The following is a 15,851-nucleotide window of genomic DNA, read 5'->3' on the forward strand; positions in this document are numbered from 1 at the left end:
TAAACTCCCTTTTATTTCCTTGTTTAGCGAAAGGTTAGGCCTGGCACCGATAAAATGCTACTTAGAGTTCACAGTGGATTTTAATTTCATAGTATATTTGAATTTGAGATCTTAAATTTCACATCAGGAAGCTGAATTCAGCCAAATTTTAATATGAAAATACCTCTGATCAAGGCATAAAATTGTACTTTAACCAGTAACTACTACCTTTCTCTACATCTTAAGAAAACATGCTTTCATTAACTGCTTTTCCTCGGTTGTCAACATGTGTATGTAACTCTTCATTATCTACATGGTGATTATCTTGTTGAATTATCAGTAGCCAGATTTTTGGACTCCTTTTCCTCTGCACCTTGTATGCTTCTGGCCACATGCCATTACCACCCAACCAGAATGTTCTCAGGGAACATATTTTCCAGGCTAGCCTTAATGCAAACAAAAACCAAATAGGATTAGGAAGATAAAACTGCTGATCATGTAATGCACCTTAGAGTCAGATGTGCAGATATTTGTGGATTATCTATCCTACTGCTTTCTTCTGTTAATTCACTGATTCCAGATAAACTTTGGGAAGCCAGAAAGAAGTGAAGGAGAGTTAGGCAGAATATAGCAGTCTACTTACATCAGCAATATTATTTCAAGGGCAGTGGTCTAGATCCTAAGCAACTCATCAACAACAACCTTGTTTTATGCTTCTCCAGTCTCTCAGAAATAGAACTAAGCTGAGGAAGGAAAATGCGGGTGGGTGTGGGGGATGGAGGTGAGGGTGGTGGGGAGGGGTCATGGGTGGAGGGAAGGGACTTACGTGGAAGCTGCTGTGAGGTAAGACAGTGTTGAGCACTTTCACATGTCATCTCATGCAACCCTCCTATCTGCCCGATAGACATAATTGCTGTATTTTATAGAATTAAAAACACAGCCTCAGAGGTCCTGACTGTACCACAGCAGATGCTGATGGATCCAAAATTCTGACCAGTTCTGTCTGACTTTGATGAAAACATTCTTTCCCCTGTAATATGCAGGGCACATTAATACAGACACAGTACTCATTGTTTGGGTAAATTATATAATGAGTCCAACGAAGATGGCAATTATTTTGTAATCAACAGGACAATAGGCAGAGTACGAGAGTACTCTGAGTACTATGAGTGGGTCTATTCTGCTTGAAAATACCTCCAGTCGAGTAGGAACGAGAAAAGGCTTGAGTTCATTCCACCATTGTGCACTTCAATTTGATACATCTGAATCAATACTGTCAATCCCTGATCCCCAAGAAGCTCCCATTCTACTGGGAAAGACAAACATGTCATTCAGCAATACCTTAGTAGAGCTCTGTCAAAGAACTGGCAGAACAATAATTCAACCTGACAGAGTGGAGATATGTTGTACAAATCCAAATTCAAAACATCACCCTCTAACTACTATCAGTTCTTCCTCCAAGCAATCTCTGAAATCCCTCCTTCTTCTCCTCTTCATGTCTGACCTCTAAACAGAGGCCTATACTGTCTCTCCTCGCTGGTTGCCAGGTCTTCAGGCTCTTAATCTTTCTGTTCAGCTCTTGCATTGCCTCTAGATAGATCTTTCCAAAGTCCAAGCATACAGTGACATATGGCCTACCACCCCTCATTGACTCCTCATTGCTCTGAAGATAAAGTTCTTTCTAGTCCAGCCTCTTCAGAACTCTTCCATGTTCTATGGGGTCATCCCAAGGCTCCTATCTTGAACAGCTGTGTGTATTTCCTCCCTTGCTTCCCTTGATTACCTGGTCAATACCCACATCCACATCCAGGACTCAGATCCTGTATTTCAGGCCTTCTCTCACCATATTCCCTCCACAGAAGCCCTGAATGTTGTTTGCTCATATGCTTCTCCACTTCCATTAGCCTGATCTCCTCAGGCTACTGTCTGATTTTCTTTTTTACTTCCCAGCTTACCTGAGTGGAGCTGCCTTGACCTAAAGTAGACATTCATAAATGCCAGACTAAAACTGAAAATAACCCTTGTGCTGGACCTTAAAGATTGAATTTGCCAGTTGACTGAGGATAACATTGCTGTTCCATTTTCTTAAAAAAAGGATGATAACCAGAGCTGCAGCTTCAATAGTGCCACTAGTATGGTGGAACTGAATATTTGTGACCAGAATGTGGTAAGATTGGTCAGTGCCCAGTCCTCTTCATTGTCAAATATTTCCAGTATAGTCTCACCCACCCACCTCCAGAGTTGTTAGAATAATTGAACTAGAAATTTTGAGAGCTAATGTGCCCTGCAGTTGTCAGTCCTGAGATGCTGTCATCCTTTGGACCCAGCTAGACACAAGCATGACCTGGTGGCTTTGCCCATTGTGAGACCTTGTACTCCAGCTTGGCCTTTTCATTTGTTTCATTATTGTATTTAATTTATTTATTTTGGAAACAGACTTTTTTAAATCACCTGTGCATTTCCTGTCCCTTTGTTTTCCAGTCCTGGTGCATTTCCTCGCTCTCTGGGGGTAAATGTTTCAGATGTCTGCTCACGGTGCCCAAAATGCATGATAGAATTTATTGCAGTGCCTTTGGCCTCTAACTCACCAACCAACCCAAACAACCAAAACTCTTTCATTCAGTGGCTTTTTCCATGTAGTGAGAAATAAATCTTGAGTGTTACAGTTTAGATCTGCCAGGAAATTAATTCTGGGATGTTTGCCCACATTCACTGGCATTTTCCAAAAGGAACCCCAGGTGTCTACATTAACACCAGCAGGACCACTTGAGGCCTTCAATGGCATTCGTCAGCTGCTTTGTTCTCTCCTCCTGAGCTTAAAAGTGAAAGATATGAGGAGCAGAGTGAACTTCTCGAAGGGTCCAGTGCCTCCTTTATCTCGGAAGTCCTCACCCCCGATGTGTCTGGGGTGTAGTAGTCAAAATATGACTGCTTATGCTACAGCGTCAGCACGGGTGTCAGCCCCCTTTGATTATCAAGTTCAAACAAAAAGAAACGTTTTAGCCTTTCTTTGCCTCCACTGGACTTTGTTCCCCACCTAATAGGCAATTTCATGGATCTGTTACTTAATGTGTTTGAATTCAAGACAGAGAGGTCACAGTTGAAGAAGGAAGCCTGCTGCTCCCGGGGCTTCTCCTCCAAGGCGTGTTTGATTTAGCTGTATCAACAAATGACTGCATTCTCTAGAGGTTGTGAACACAGCTGCCTGTGCTGCAGAGAGTTCGAACCTCTTCCTTCCGCCAGGGTGAACTCTGTTTCCTGGTGAGTGCCGGCAAAACAACCAAGAAGGGACCGTGGACTTGTGTAGACTTCAAAGGGTGGTGGCCCTGCCACCTGGCTTTGGCTACAGCGGTTGGGAACTGAAGGGGACCAGGAAACCCTTTTCATGCTTGATTGCTGCCTTCTTGGCTGTCAGAGGTCATTATAATGGTTCTTATTGAGATTCTGAACTCTGGCTGTAACATTTGCTTAGACCCTGCCTCTGAGGCCACAAGATACTGACTTTTTATTCACAGAAGAGGCTCTTTGAATTCTTTTCCCAATAGTGGTGCTGGTTTTATATCAAGCCCTTATACTATCCAGTTTTGTCTATCTGTATTTTTCCCTCACATGCGTGATAGCACGGTTTTTCTCTGCATAGAACCAGATAGGTTCTATGAATAGACTCCATGACCTCAGTCTCATTAGAACCCACTGTGTTGTAACTGACTAGCCAGTCAGACGAGACCAAATGTATCGAAATGGAAGCTCTCTGCTAAGGGTTGAATCATTCAGCCCTGCCTCCCTAACACGCTCATGCACATACTTCACTAACATACATGCCGTTAGCCAAGACTTTAACTGAGGATCAGTGCAAGTATCCTTGAGGGATGAGGTCCCTTGCTATGAGGCAGGTGGCCTCCCCATGGGAATGCAAGGCTCCACCATGAGTCATGCCTCAGAGGAAGACCTGGGGACCTCTGACTCGTGTACAGCACACAATCACTCTGCCTTGACCTCAAGATTTGGTGAGGAGGACAATCAGGATTTGATTTGTAACACCTTCCTCTGCACAAACTTGCCTGAATTTCACCAAGTGGCCAATGAGCAGCCAATGAACACCAGCAGGATGGGACCCAGCACCCCTCCACTCCATTCCCAGGTAGAAATTGGGCTTTGACTTCTGTCCATAATATTGTTTTGACCAGATGAAGTGCTATGTGCGGAACAGCTTAGGATGGTTTATGTTCCCAGACAGATTATTTAAAGAAAACGACTGCCTTCCTCCCCTGATGAACAGCTGTCATGAAGGAAAAGTAACCTGGCAGGGGCTTAAACGTCACTTGACACTGTTGATGTTCAAGATATTTTACAAAAACAACCAGAAAAATGGTTTTATTAAGTCCTGATTACTCATGAGACAGTTCAGTATACTGTAGTGGTTAAAAGCAGACTCTATCCAGAGGAAGCTTACCTCATTGTACCTCATAAGTGAACTTGGAGTGATCATGGCTGCTGACCTCAGAAGGTTGGAAAGGTGAATGGGTTAAACTGAGTGAAGTCCTTGGACCATGCCCAGTGCCAAGCACGACTTCAGCCACCATTTACTTTCCTTTTCCTGTTTACCACCCCCCTCACCCGCTGCTGTGGTATCGGGGATCCAGGGATTCCCTCATATTGGGCAAACACTCTACCACACCAGCCCACTGTGGCCTTTTTTTCTTATAGCATGGTACTTGCTAAACCCTTCACAAACACTGTCTCATGTGGTCCTTAAAAGAAACCTCTGAGGTCAGGCACATCTCAGATTTACAACAAGGGAGGCAGAGGCCACTCAGTCAGGAAGCACCATGCTCTGACACTTTTCAAGATGAGGAAGATGGAAATGGGTCAGATGTTTCAGGGTGGAAATGAGTATTTGAGAAATTTCTTAAGTTGTTTGTGTTCAGAGAGTGTCAGGGCACACATCTAGGGGAACACATCAGGATCTGACTGTGAATCAGCTGCCTGATCAGTCAGCCAAAGTAGAGCCCATGTCATCACCGGAGTCAAGAAAGTCACTGAAAACATCAGACACTTATTCCAGTGTTGATTTCCCCTTCACCCTCGAAAGCTCAAAAATAACAGGTTAGATAGTGCTGAACGTCACTTTATTTTAAATGCATGTGTTTATATTGCCTTCTTTGTGTTTTAAGAGTGATACTCTCATTAGTATCAAAGCAAAAACTGAATTTCTGTTAGTTTAGTCGTGTGATTCTGGGGTACGCAGAATATTGTTCAAAACAATAGTATAGCTACACCCCTTGTAGCATTCAGGACTTCTAAATTTAAACCAATTCAATTCAGTAAATGCTTATTAAGTCCCTATCATGAGAACAACCATCCCAGAAAACATAATTAACAAGACAGGACCCTGACCTTAAAGAACTTTCTATCTCTAGAGCTATGATAACCATACAGCAACCAGCAGCCCCATGTGGCTATTTAAATTTAAATTAAGAACTTAGTACTTCTGATGCACTAATCACATTTCAAGTACCCAATGAACACATGTGGTAACTAGCTACCATATTGGACAGGGAAGATACAAAACAATTTTATCATTACAGAAAATTATGCCATACAGTGCAAGAAGGTACACTAGGACAAGAGATCTTGTTCAGGAATGTTTGCCCCAACTATATGGCTGGACTATGGCTGACTCTTAAAGGAACTTGGGGACTGGGTGTGGTGGCACACATCTGTAATCCCAGCAACCCAGGAGGTTGAGGCAGGAGGATCTCAAGTTCAAGGCTAGGCTCAGCAAGTTAGTGAGACCCCTGTTTCAAAATTAAAAATAAAAGGATCTAAGGATGTAGCTTGGTGGTAAAGTATCCCTGGATTTGAGTCCTAATACCAAAAAAAAGAAGGAAGAAGGGGTAACAGTACCACACTGCAAGTTTAGCACTGAGGACGTAGACACAGATTCTGCCCCTCACCTATGCTGACCTTTGGCAGGGCCTTGGCTCCTATAGTCCCAGGTATTTGTTTGTTTGTTTGTTTTGTTTTGTTTTGTTTTTCCAGTAAAGCAAGGATTTCAGACCACCATCCTCTCACACTGTTCAAATGCCTTGTGATGCTATGTGAATTGGTAGAATATTCTATGTGTGTGTGTTTGTGTGTGACACCACGAAGTGCATAAAGAACTTTCATCTCCCAATGTAATTTTGTTTTTCATTTTAGAAATTCAATTTCCAATTGACTCAGATTGCCAAGACTGTATATATGCCATTCTTTTTATTGAAATATAATATTTGTATATATTTAATTGTACATGTGTACAATGGGGAACAATCAAATAAGAGGAATAAGCATTTCCATCTCTTCAACCATTAATTATTTTTATGTACTTGGAATTCCATACTCTTTTGTTCTAGTCATATTGAAATATATTTAGATGGTTTTAACCAATAGTTAGTTACCCTGCGGCGCTAAAGAAGAGCCAGAAGTGATTCCCACTGTTTGGGTTGTTGTCCCTCATTGAACTTCTTCCCTCCCCTTCCCCTTCCCTTCCAGTCTCTAGTGTCCACTGTTCCACTCTGTTCTTCTATAAGGTTGACATCATCAGTTTCCACAAGTGAGCAAGCAAATATGGTGTTTGTCTTTCTGTGTCTGTCTTATTTCACTAATGATATTTGCAGTTTTAAACTTGACAAACAGATAAAATGAGACTGTGTTATTACTCATCTTTGTAGAAAGTCGTGATCTCCCTAAAGCAAACTTAAATGTGTATTTTGTTAATGTGTTCTAGCAGTTTAATTCTAAAGCCTTCTTGCCCAAGTGGCCATTCCCATCTACCCACAGCCCTGCTATTGGGCTTAAGTACTGTCAAATGACCCTGGGGCAGGCCTTGAGTCTGTAGCTATGGTGAGAGTCTATGTATTAAATCCCCTTCCCCCTAAGAAAACTATAAACATTACATTATTTATGTCCTGGAGAAATGAACATTTATTGAAAACCTTAGGTGTACAATGCACTTAAGTCTTTCATCTCATTTAAGGACTGGCTAGTATTAGGCTGGGCAAGAAATGCCTGTTTTCAAGAGAATGGCTGATGAAAATCCTGCATTTCCTTTAGCTCCATGATGTGTGGTATTTCTTAAGAAAATACCAATTCCATCTCTTTTTAAAATTATTTCCTTTTCAATTAAGCCTTGACCCCTAGATGTTCTCCCTTACCTGTGTTCCTGCCTGTGTCAGCTGGAAACCAGTTTCCTTTGTCTTCTTTCTTTTTATCTAGAATACTGAGAACTTTACCTGGGATCTACTCAGGTTGTAGAGCCTGGGGCAGGACAGATCATTATCCAAGACCCAAGGAGGGTGGGTTTGCAACACCTGCATGTTCCAAGACAGCCCCTCAGAAATCAGAGGCTTCTGAGCTAGGCGTGGTGGTGCACACTGTAATCCCAGCAACAGGGGAGGCTGAGGCAGGAGGATCGCAAGTTCAAAGCCAGCCTCAGCAACTTAGTGAGGCCCTGTCTCTAAATAAAATATAAAAAAGGGCTGGGGATTTGGCTCAGTGGTTAAGCACCACCCCTGGGTTCAATCCCTGGTACCCACAAAAATCTGACTGTTTCTTTCCTTTCTTCATTTAACATTTGTGGAACCAACGAATTGGAGATTGATACCTATTCTACCACCTTGAGGGAAGTTAGCCTCTTGGAGCCTACCTGTCGTGGACTAAGGATAAGCAATGATGGCTGCTCTGTTCCCTCTACAGGACACCTGTGGAAGGGCTAGAGTTGCATGGCCCGGGGCCTATGAACCGGGGTCTACCTGCAGCTCCCAATGCCCCAGGAGGAACTCAGCCAGAGGTGGAAAGTGAGGAGGGAACCCAGGCTCTGCATTTTCTGCAGGTCCTCATGCCTTTCTCTTTCTAGGCTTTAATTTCCTCCCCAATCCAATGAGGATTCCAGCTCACCCCTGGGCTCTTTGTGGAATTCATTTGTATCTTAAAGCCGGCATTGTGTGAATAACCTTCCAAATTACCCTATTGCTTCCCTCCTTGCTCCTTCAGTGATCTTGAGAACAGAATCAGATCCCATTTATCATACTTCTCCTTAAAACCCTATAGTGACTCTTTATGGTTTGCCGAGAGCTCTCCCAGAGCACTGAAAGCCCTGTGTCTCAAGAAAACCCTCAGTTGGTTGATCACAGAGCAAATGATCTGGTCTCCACCACTCACCTCCGCTCACCCTGTGCTCTTCTCTATGCCTTGCAACCACCTGGGGAGCTTTTTACAAAATGCTGATGCCCTGGGTCTGCTTCTTGAGATCCTGATTGAATTGTTTGGGTGGAGGTGCCTTTTTAAAGCTCCCCAGTAGTCTAAAGCACAGCTGAAGATGGGAACCACTGCTCTATTCTTGCGGGTGGCTAGACATCCCAGTTGTTCCCCCTCCCTCACCCTCAGTTTTCCTATCTTTGACTAATTCCTGCTCATCCTCCTCCCATTCAGGAGTTTCTTCCTCCAGGTAGTCTTCCCTGACTCCTCCCATAGACTTAGCCCCTCTCCCCATTAGGTCTGAGTTTCTTTCAGGAAGAAATTTATCACCTTGTCTCCCTGGAGCGAAGCAGGCTCTGGCACATGGCATACTCTCAGTAGGAAATTTATCAGGACAAGGTCATCTGACCTCTTGTGAGTTCTAAGAAAGAAATATGGACACTAGCACCCCAAGAGTATTATAGGAACAAATGGTTAGGAAACAAACAGGTGCCAGTACAATAAAAATTCTTTAACAAGTCCGTACAAGTGGGCAAACTCTCATATTCAAACTCAAAGAAATTCTTAGTTTTGCTCTTTGGTGGGTACATTTTTTTTTCTCTTGCAGGAGGAGAAAAGAAACATATGAGGGAAACTCGTCAGTCAGCATTTCTTGTCATCAAACTGTAATTGAAAATGATTTCTCTGGTGAAATTGTTTTGACTATTCTTTCCTTTCTTCCTCCATATTCATCCCTCAGTTGTCTATCCTGTGTGTTTGGAGAGAGTTGGGAAGGTTCAATGCTTGGAATGCTTCTCTCTCTCTTTAAAACTCTTTTATCGTCAGACTTTTCTGATCTTCTGAGCAGCCTGTGTGCACCATGACCCCACCTCCTTGCCTCCCTATCCTGGGGAGTGAGAGTCATACTTTTGTTATTCTGAGGACTTGCATTTTTGGACAGCTGGACGGTGCAGCCCTCACTAACTCGTCAGGGATAAGAGCAAGTCAGCATTTGCAGGCCCCTCTGGAACCTCCGCATCTACATATACTGAAAAATTAACACCAGACTCAGAGTTGAGCAAATGTTAGGTTTATAGGTCTCTTTGCATTTGACCCATCTCCTGGGCAGCAGTTTACCATCTGTCTTTGAGTATCTTCAGCTGATGCTCCTCAAATCTCTTGGCTCTTGTGATTATCTGCAGTGCCTAGTCCTGGATAAATTTGAAAGCTACGATGATGAAATTCAGCTCACCCAAAGAGCCCTCTCTCTGCTGGAGGAAAACAGGTTCTGGGCTGGTGTGGTATTCCCTGACATGTATCCCTGGACCAGCTCCCTGCCACCCCACGTGAAGTACAAGATTCGGATGGACATAGATGTGGTGGAGAAAACCAATAAGATCAAAGACAGGTGACGTTTCAGGCAGGGTTCAGTGGGTTTGTCCAAAGTCAGTGGGATTGAGACTGGACTCGGTCTACAAATCAATAACATTAAGTTACATAAGAGGAAATAAGATCTTTTTGTATGACTCAAAGTAGAGTCCTTGAATGAAAGTGATTACAGAGTCTCGTTGTGGTTCACAGTCATCTTTGAGATTTAGACTGTGACCTAGAAAGCAGAACTGAATAGTTTGGGAATATTTAGGAGAAAGATTTTCAGAGAGTGAGTCCTGAGTTACTTGAGCATGTGGAGTGGGTGAGCTGCCAATTCCCAATCACATCCTTTGTTCCTCTCTCCTGGGTCTTCTTAGGTACTGGGATTCTGGTCCCAGGGCAGATCCAGTGGAAGATTTCCGGTACATCTGGGGAGGCTTTGCCTATCTGCAGGACATGGTTGAGCAGGGGATCACCAGGAGTCAGGCCCAGGTGGAAGTTCCAGTGGGGGTCTATCTCCAGCAGATGCCTTACCCCTGCTTCGTGGATGACTCGTGAGTTCCAGGCCATCCATCCTCCTCCCTGACAAGCTAGAGGGGTCTAGGGAGGGGTGGGTGCTTCCAAGGCTTCAGTGTCTCTAGATAGAACCCTGGAGACTGGGATCAGACTGAAAAGAATGGAGCTGTGACTGAGCTTGCCCCCAGATCCAGGTAAGGGCAAAGGAGAAAGTGAAGTGGCAGGGAGAGGGGAAAGAGCTGGTGTTGAAGTGTAAAAGGCAAGGTGAAAGTTAAAGCAATGGACGTGAGTTGAGGGAGGGGACATGAAGGCAATTTAAATTTCCCACTACCTAGTATGTTTGGTATGTAGAAGGGTCTGGTCAGTGTTTGCCCAATGATTGCCAAATCAGCAGATTTGGACTCTGCATGGCAAGTAGGTCTGGTTCCTAGGAGCCTCCAAATAATGCTGCTCTTTCCCTAATTAACATTCCCATGATGTATGCTTAATGAAAAGGTGGAGGAATGCTTTGGATGGGGTCCCGTCTCCTCCCCTGACCACCTCAACCACCAGGTCTGTTTTGCTGAACATAGATTTGGAGGGTAGTAGAGAACAAGACAAAGTCAGAGAGGAGATGGAAGGATGCATCGACCATGGCAGATGGGGTCAGAAACATTTCCAGGACAACAGTACAGAACTATAGTTGGTTTATTAATTCAACTCCAAGGAGTCGGGGGAGATTGGGAAGTTTACCATAGTGGATGTGTGTGTCTGTGGGGTTCAGGAAGGAGAGAAACATGCACAGCCTGAAGAAAGGAAGAGTCAAATTGCCAGTTGGAGAGACTATAAAACAAAGCCAAGTATGGAACACAGGAAACCCTCTCTCAACACTCTAGACCAATCAGTTCTCCAGCCTCAGCTCCATGGAAAACTAATGAGATAACAGTGGCTGTTCTGCAGTTAGTGTGGGTTTGGACAAAAGGCAGAGATGGGAAGTAGAGCCAAGAGCAAAAGCCCAGGTTCACTTTTAGGATCAGAAAGGGAGTGGCTGGCAGGGAAATAGGTGGTTGTAGGGTGACAATAGGGTTTGGGGTCATTCAGTGTGGGAGAGTCCTCTGGTGGTCAATTCTGGAAGTTCATGCTTTATGAATGCATGATTCTCTCTCTAGGGCCATTTTGAGTGAAACCCTTCCACCCTGGAATCAGGCCCTTCTTGTGGCAACACCCAAAGTTTTCGATAGATAATAATCCCAAGGGCTTTTCTACTATGTTACACACAGAGAAAAATAATTCCCATATAGCAAATTTATCCTGCTTGCTGGAATATACATCCAAGGATCTACTCTACCTGTGCATGGCTGGTGGAATCAGTGGTTGTTAGATCGCTGATTTATTCATTGATCAACTGCTTTCTGAAAAGGCTACACCGATTGGTTATTTTGTGCCTCTTCCTGCATAGCTAGGATATAACCTTCCAGGCAGACAGTGCTGGGCTGACTGACTTCCCTGGGGAGTCCATTTGTCCTTCTCGCCTCTATCAATCAGTTCCACTTGTTTGTGCTTCACCCTCTTGGGCTTCAATGCCAGTTATCACGTACCCGTCTCTTCCAATCAGAGTCCTGATCATCAAGTTCTTTCCCATGAGACCTTACAGGGAAGATCTAGATCTATATTATGTGATATATATATAATGTGATTTACTTACACATTTTACTTGAAGATCATTTATCTAGGCTAACCAGAAAGCCACTGTCTTGCTGTAAAGAAAAAGTAATGCTTCAGGGCAAATGTGGAATGTATTAAAGGACACAGCCCACTGAATGCCTAGTGGAGATTTTTTTTTCTTCTTTCTTTTTCCTCTATTCTTTCAACAAGTATTTATCTCCATCAGGTACAGGACGCTCTATTATTCTGTGTCTCTCCTCTTCCTTTAGTTTTATGATCATCCTGAACCGATGTTTCCCTATCTTCATGGTGCTGGCATGGATCTACTCTGTCTCCATGACAGTAAAGGGCATTGTTCTGGAAAAGGAGTTGAGGCTGAAGGAGACCTTGAAAAACCAGGGTGTCTCCAATGCAGTGATTTGGTGTACCTGGTTCCTGGACAGCTTCTCCATCATGTCAATGAGCATCTTTCTCCTGACAGTATTCATTATGGTAAGCCAAATGGAAAAGGCCTAGAAATTTGTAAACAATAATGTTCCTTACACCTTTCCCCTTGTTAATGAACTTGTGCCTATTAGTCATCTGGTTACCAAGGGCAACATGACATCCAGCTTCCCAGCCCTTTCAGTCAAGGTAGAGGATACTCAGAGAGACAAAGCCCTCCTCAAGGAGTCAATGTATCAAGACATCTTCCTGCCCCTGTCTACACAGGTTTTCCAGCCCCATTCCATGCCTCTCTGGAGAGGCTACTATTAAGAGAACCCAGCACAGGGCAACTGTGTGTTCGAAGAGGTCTTCTCTTTGCACACACAGATATAAGGAACTATTTTCTGGGATTATCATTCCAACAACTGGCTACAGCTGGAATGTGAAGTGCCCTTTCAGTGGTATTGGGGGAAGAGACCTGGCTGTTTATTAATCGTCATCAAGGTCACACCATTCATGAGTTCACAAAAGGAAAAAAATCTGTTGCCTGCAAAATCTTCAAAACTTCCCTGTTTTAAAGGATGGAATTTGGGACCTGGAGTTGAGGCTCAGTGGTAGACCATTTGCCTGGCAATTGTGAGGCACTGGGTTTGATCCTCAGCACCACATAAAAAATAAATAAATAAAATAAAGGTATTGTCTCCATCTACAATTAAAAAAATTTTTAAAAATAAAATAAAAGATGGAATTTTGAATCTATCCTTCCTCAGTGATAAGGAGTTTTTATAGCCACAGACAAGAGTGTATAGGTCCAGCCAGGCGCAGTGGTGTATTCCTGTAATCCCAGCAGCTCAGAGGCTGAGGCAGGAGGATTGCGACTCAGCAACTTAGTAAGGCCCTAAGCAACTGAGCAAGACCCTGTCTCTAAATAAAAAAATATATATATATTTTTTAAAGGGTTGGGGATGTAGTTCAGTGGTTAAGCACCCCTGGGTTCAATCCCCTGTACCAAAAAAAAAAAAAAAAAAGAGTGCATAGGTCCATCCTCTGCAAATTTGCAACTCCCTTATAATCTAGATTTGAAAATAAAACATCATCACGATACACTGCTAGCCTTCATTTCTAGCTCCTCCACAGTAGAGGTTCTTTGTATTTGTTGAATGATATGGACATAAATTTAGACAGTCTGCTATTTTGGGAGGTGGAATTTGATGTGATATTTGTGTTTTAGATTTGCAAGCTCATCCAGCTGGTTCAACCTCTTCACCATCTCATATTATGTGCTCCTCTGCACTAGGCGATAGTGTAGTGACCCACAGACTTGTTGACTGTCTCTCATCCCATACTGGACCACACCTGATACCTCCCTGATCCAAGAATGTTCCATCATATATCCTGTCCAACCAACATATATCCATTTAAACCAAATCCTGCCCATTCTCTTTATGATAAGATGCCCTAAATCTGAGGCATTTTGTTTTTTAGTGTTGCATTGTAACCCAGTGAGCTGTGGCCTTAGCCAAATCCTGCACTAGAGTCTGAAAATCACTGCTAAGGTGGATAGAAGTCATTCAGCTCAAACAACCTGACCCCACCTGGATGTGGCTTTAAATTTGCAAATGGGAACAGAGCTCTATAGAGATAAGGGGAGCAACTTGTCAGCAACTTGTTCTATCCCATCCCTGGTCTGCTCCTTCCCCAGTACCAAGATAATTTGTGTCCTCAGAACTAAAGGAATCAATGTGTAAACATCTGACTGAACAGCTGTGAGGTTTTTGCCTGACTTGTTGCTGATAACTGAAATTGAGATCTGCCTTCCTAAGAATGGGTCATTTGGACTTCAAAGCTTTTAGGACGTGAGGTAAAGAATGGTTACAAAGAGTTTCTAGCACAAAGAGATTTCTCCTTGTGGGAACCAGAATATTATTCCAGTGAAGACAGGAAGTGAGCTTTCTACACCAAAGTAGGGTTTTCTTTTGAATGACTTTCCATCTTCCCTTGTCCCTTCCTCCCCAACTCAACTAACTACTCAGGAAAAGAAGCTGGAAGCAAGGACAATGGGAAGGTTCCATTGTTATGCAAGCTACTAGGAACAACAAAAAACAGTTGTCATTGGTAAAAGTTAAAGCCAGTGAAACAGTAGGGTTGGCCAAATGGCATCTCTGGCAAAGGTCAGTGAGAAATTACACAAGCTGGGCATTGGTAGGATTTTGCCTTGAGCTGGGACAAGAAATTGATTTCATTCTAAGAAAAGAAACAACTATCCTAAAGTTCTTGCAGTCAAAAGCCACATGTCAGCCATGGACTTGCTTATGCATGTGATAAAAGAAAGGGCATGGAACTTTCTAGGGTGATATGGAGTACTTTTGACACATTAAATCAGGAACATTGAGTCCTAATTTTGATTTTTATTTAGATTTCCTCAGACATTTGTTCTAATTAAGCATGACTTTCTTCCACTTCCCTTTGCCACACACACCACTTTTTTTCAATCTGTTCCTCTATGGTCGAATAGGCTTGAGGACAGGAAGGAGAAATGGTGGCCACAGAAGGTTAGAGGCACACCTATTCCATTCAACTTTTCCATGCTCACGACAGATACTGCTAATTGGTCTCTCTTGTCTACTGAGAAGAACCTAGGGTTTCTGGGAAACACCACAAATAGATCAGAATTAATTTATGCATCTTCGTATTCCTGAGGAAAGCACAGGATAATCTATTTGTGGAGATATATCCAAAGGGTTAAACTCCTCATAGGTCATCTATAGTAAAGAACAGTGAAGAAAGCCTAATACATTTAAACATCTCAGTTTATCTTATACTGTGACTGGAGAGTTACTCACTTAGTGCAAGTTGCTAGTTTGGTCCTATTTTCTATGTAATCAAAGTGAAAGATACTGGACATTGCAAGCAAGTTCTATGAAAAGTATTTGGGCAATATTCATGGGTGGGGAGGGCCCATCCACTTCCAAGTGATCTAGATTCATCACTGATATTTCACATGTGAGGCAAACCTCAGAATACAAGTATAAGTGACCAGGCCAGTCAGCAGGCCAGGCCCCTGGAAAATATGAAAGCTTGTTTTGAGTGGTCTGCCTCTTCCCCCTCTGCCCTCATCTACTTAGTACCTCCAGGTGCTGTTGGAGCTGCAATTACCCTGCCCCAGGTCTTTTTCCTTCGCTGTAGGCACATTTCTCCACATTATCCCTTTGCACCAGGGATTTACTTACATCACCTATAATAATTGCTGCTAAATGATAAACTTAAGCACATTAAAATTTTTAAGAGTTTACTTGAGCAAACAGTGATTCATGAGTGATTCAGGGCTCCACTAAAGAGGTGGGGAAGCAAGACAAAGAAAAAAAATATTCGATTGGTTAAAGTCCCTAAAGAGAAGTTACTTGACAGTTTCTGATTAAGTGATTCTTGCTTGGAGTTGGGTTTGGTGAGCTCATGTAGGAATCCAAAACACTGGAGCCAGCTTAGCCCAATGATCTCCCAGTTAATTTTTTGTAACATTGCCCATGACTGAGAGGCAGCCTAATGTGTCACCCCTCCTAGGGGAAATGCCATGTGTGAGATTAAATGTACTTGGCGTATTGGGCGTGAGTTGTAGAAATGTAGGCACTAATAACAGGCGCTGGGGAGAGACCCCACTAGTGCAGAGGCTCCAGAGGCCTTGGCTTCGCTGCACACAT

At 43.2% G+C, this 15,851-nt stretch overlaps 1 protein-coding gene across 1 annotated transcript in view; it reads left to right on the plus strand.

Annotated features, from left to right (window-relative positions):
- Abca4 (ATP binding cassette subfamily A member 4) overlaps positions 1-15,851 on the plus strand; it is a 127,254-nt gene that overhangs the window by 50,654 nt on the left and 60,749 nt on the right. The window contains 3 exon segments of the mRNA XM_047556864.1: positions 9,399-9,604; positions 9,945-10,121; positions 11,997-12,219. Coding sequence (XP_047412820.1) covers positions 9,399-9,604; positions 9,945-10,121; positions 11,997-12,219 — 606 coding nt within the window.

This window comes from Sciurus carolinensis, chromosome 1 (assembly GCF_902686445.1).
Source record: "Sciurus carolinensis chromosome 1, mSciCar1.2, whole genome shotgun sequence".
Taxonomy (NCBI): Eukaryota; Metazoa; Chordata; class Mammalia; order Rodentia; family Sciuridae; genus Sciurus; species Sciurus carolinensis.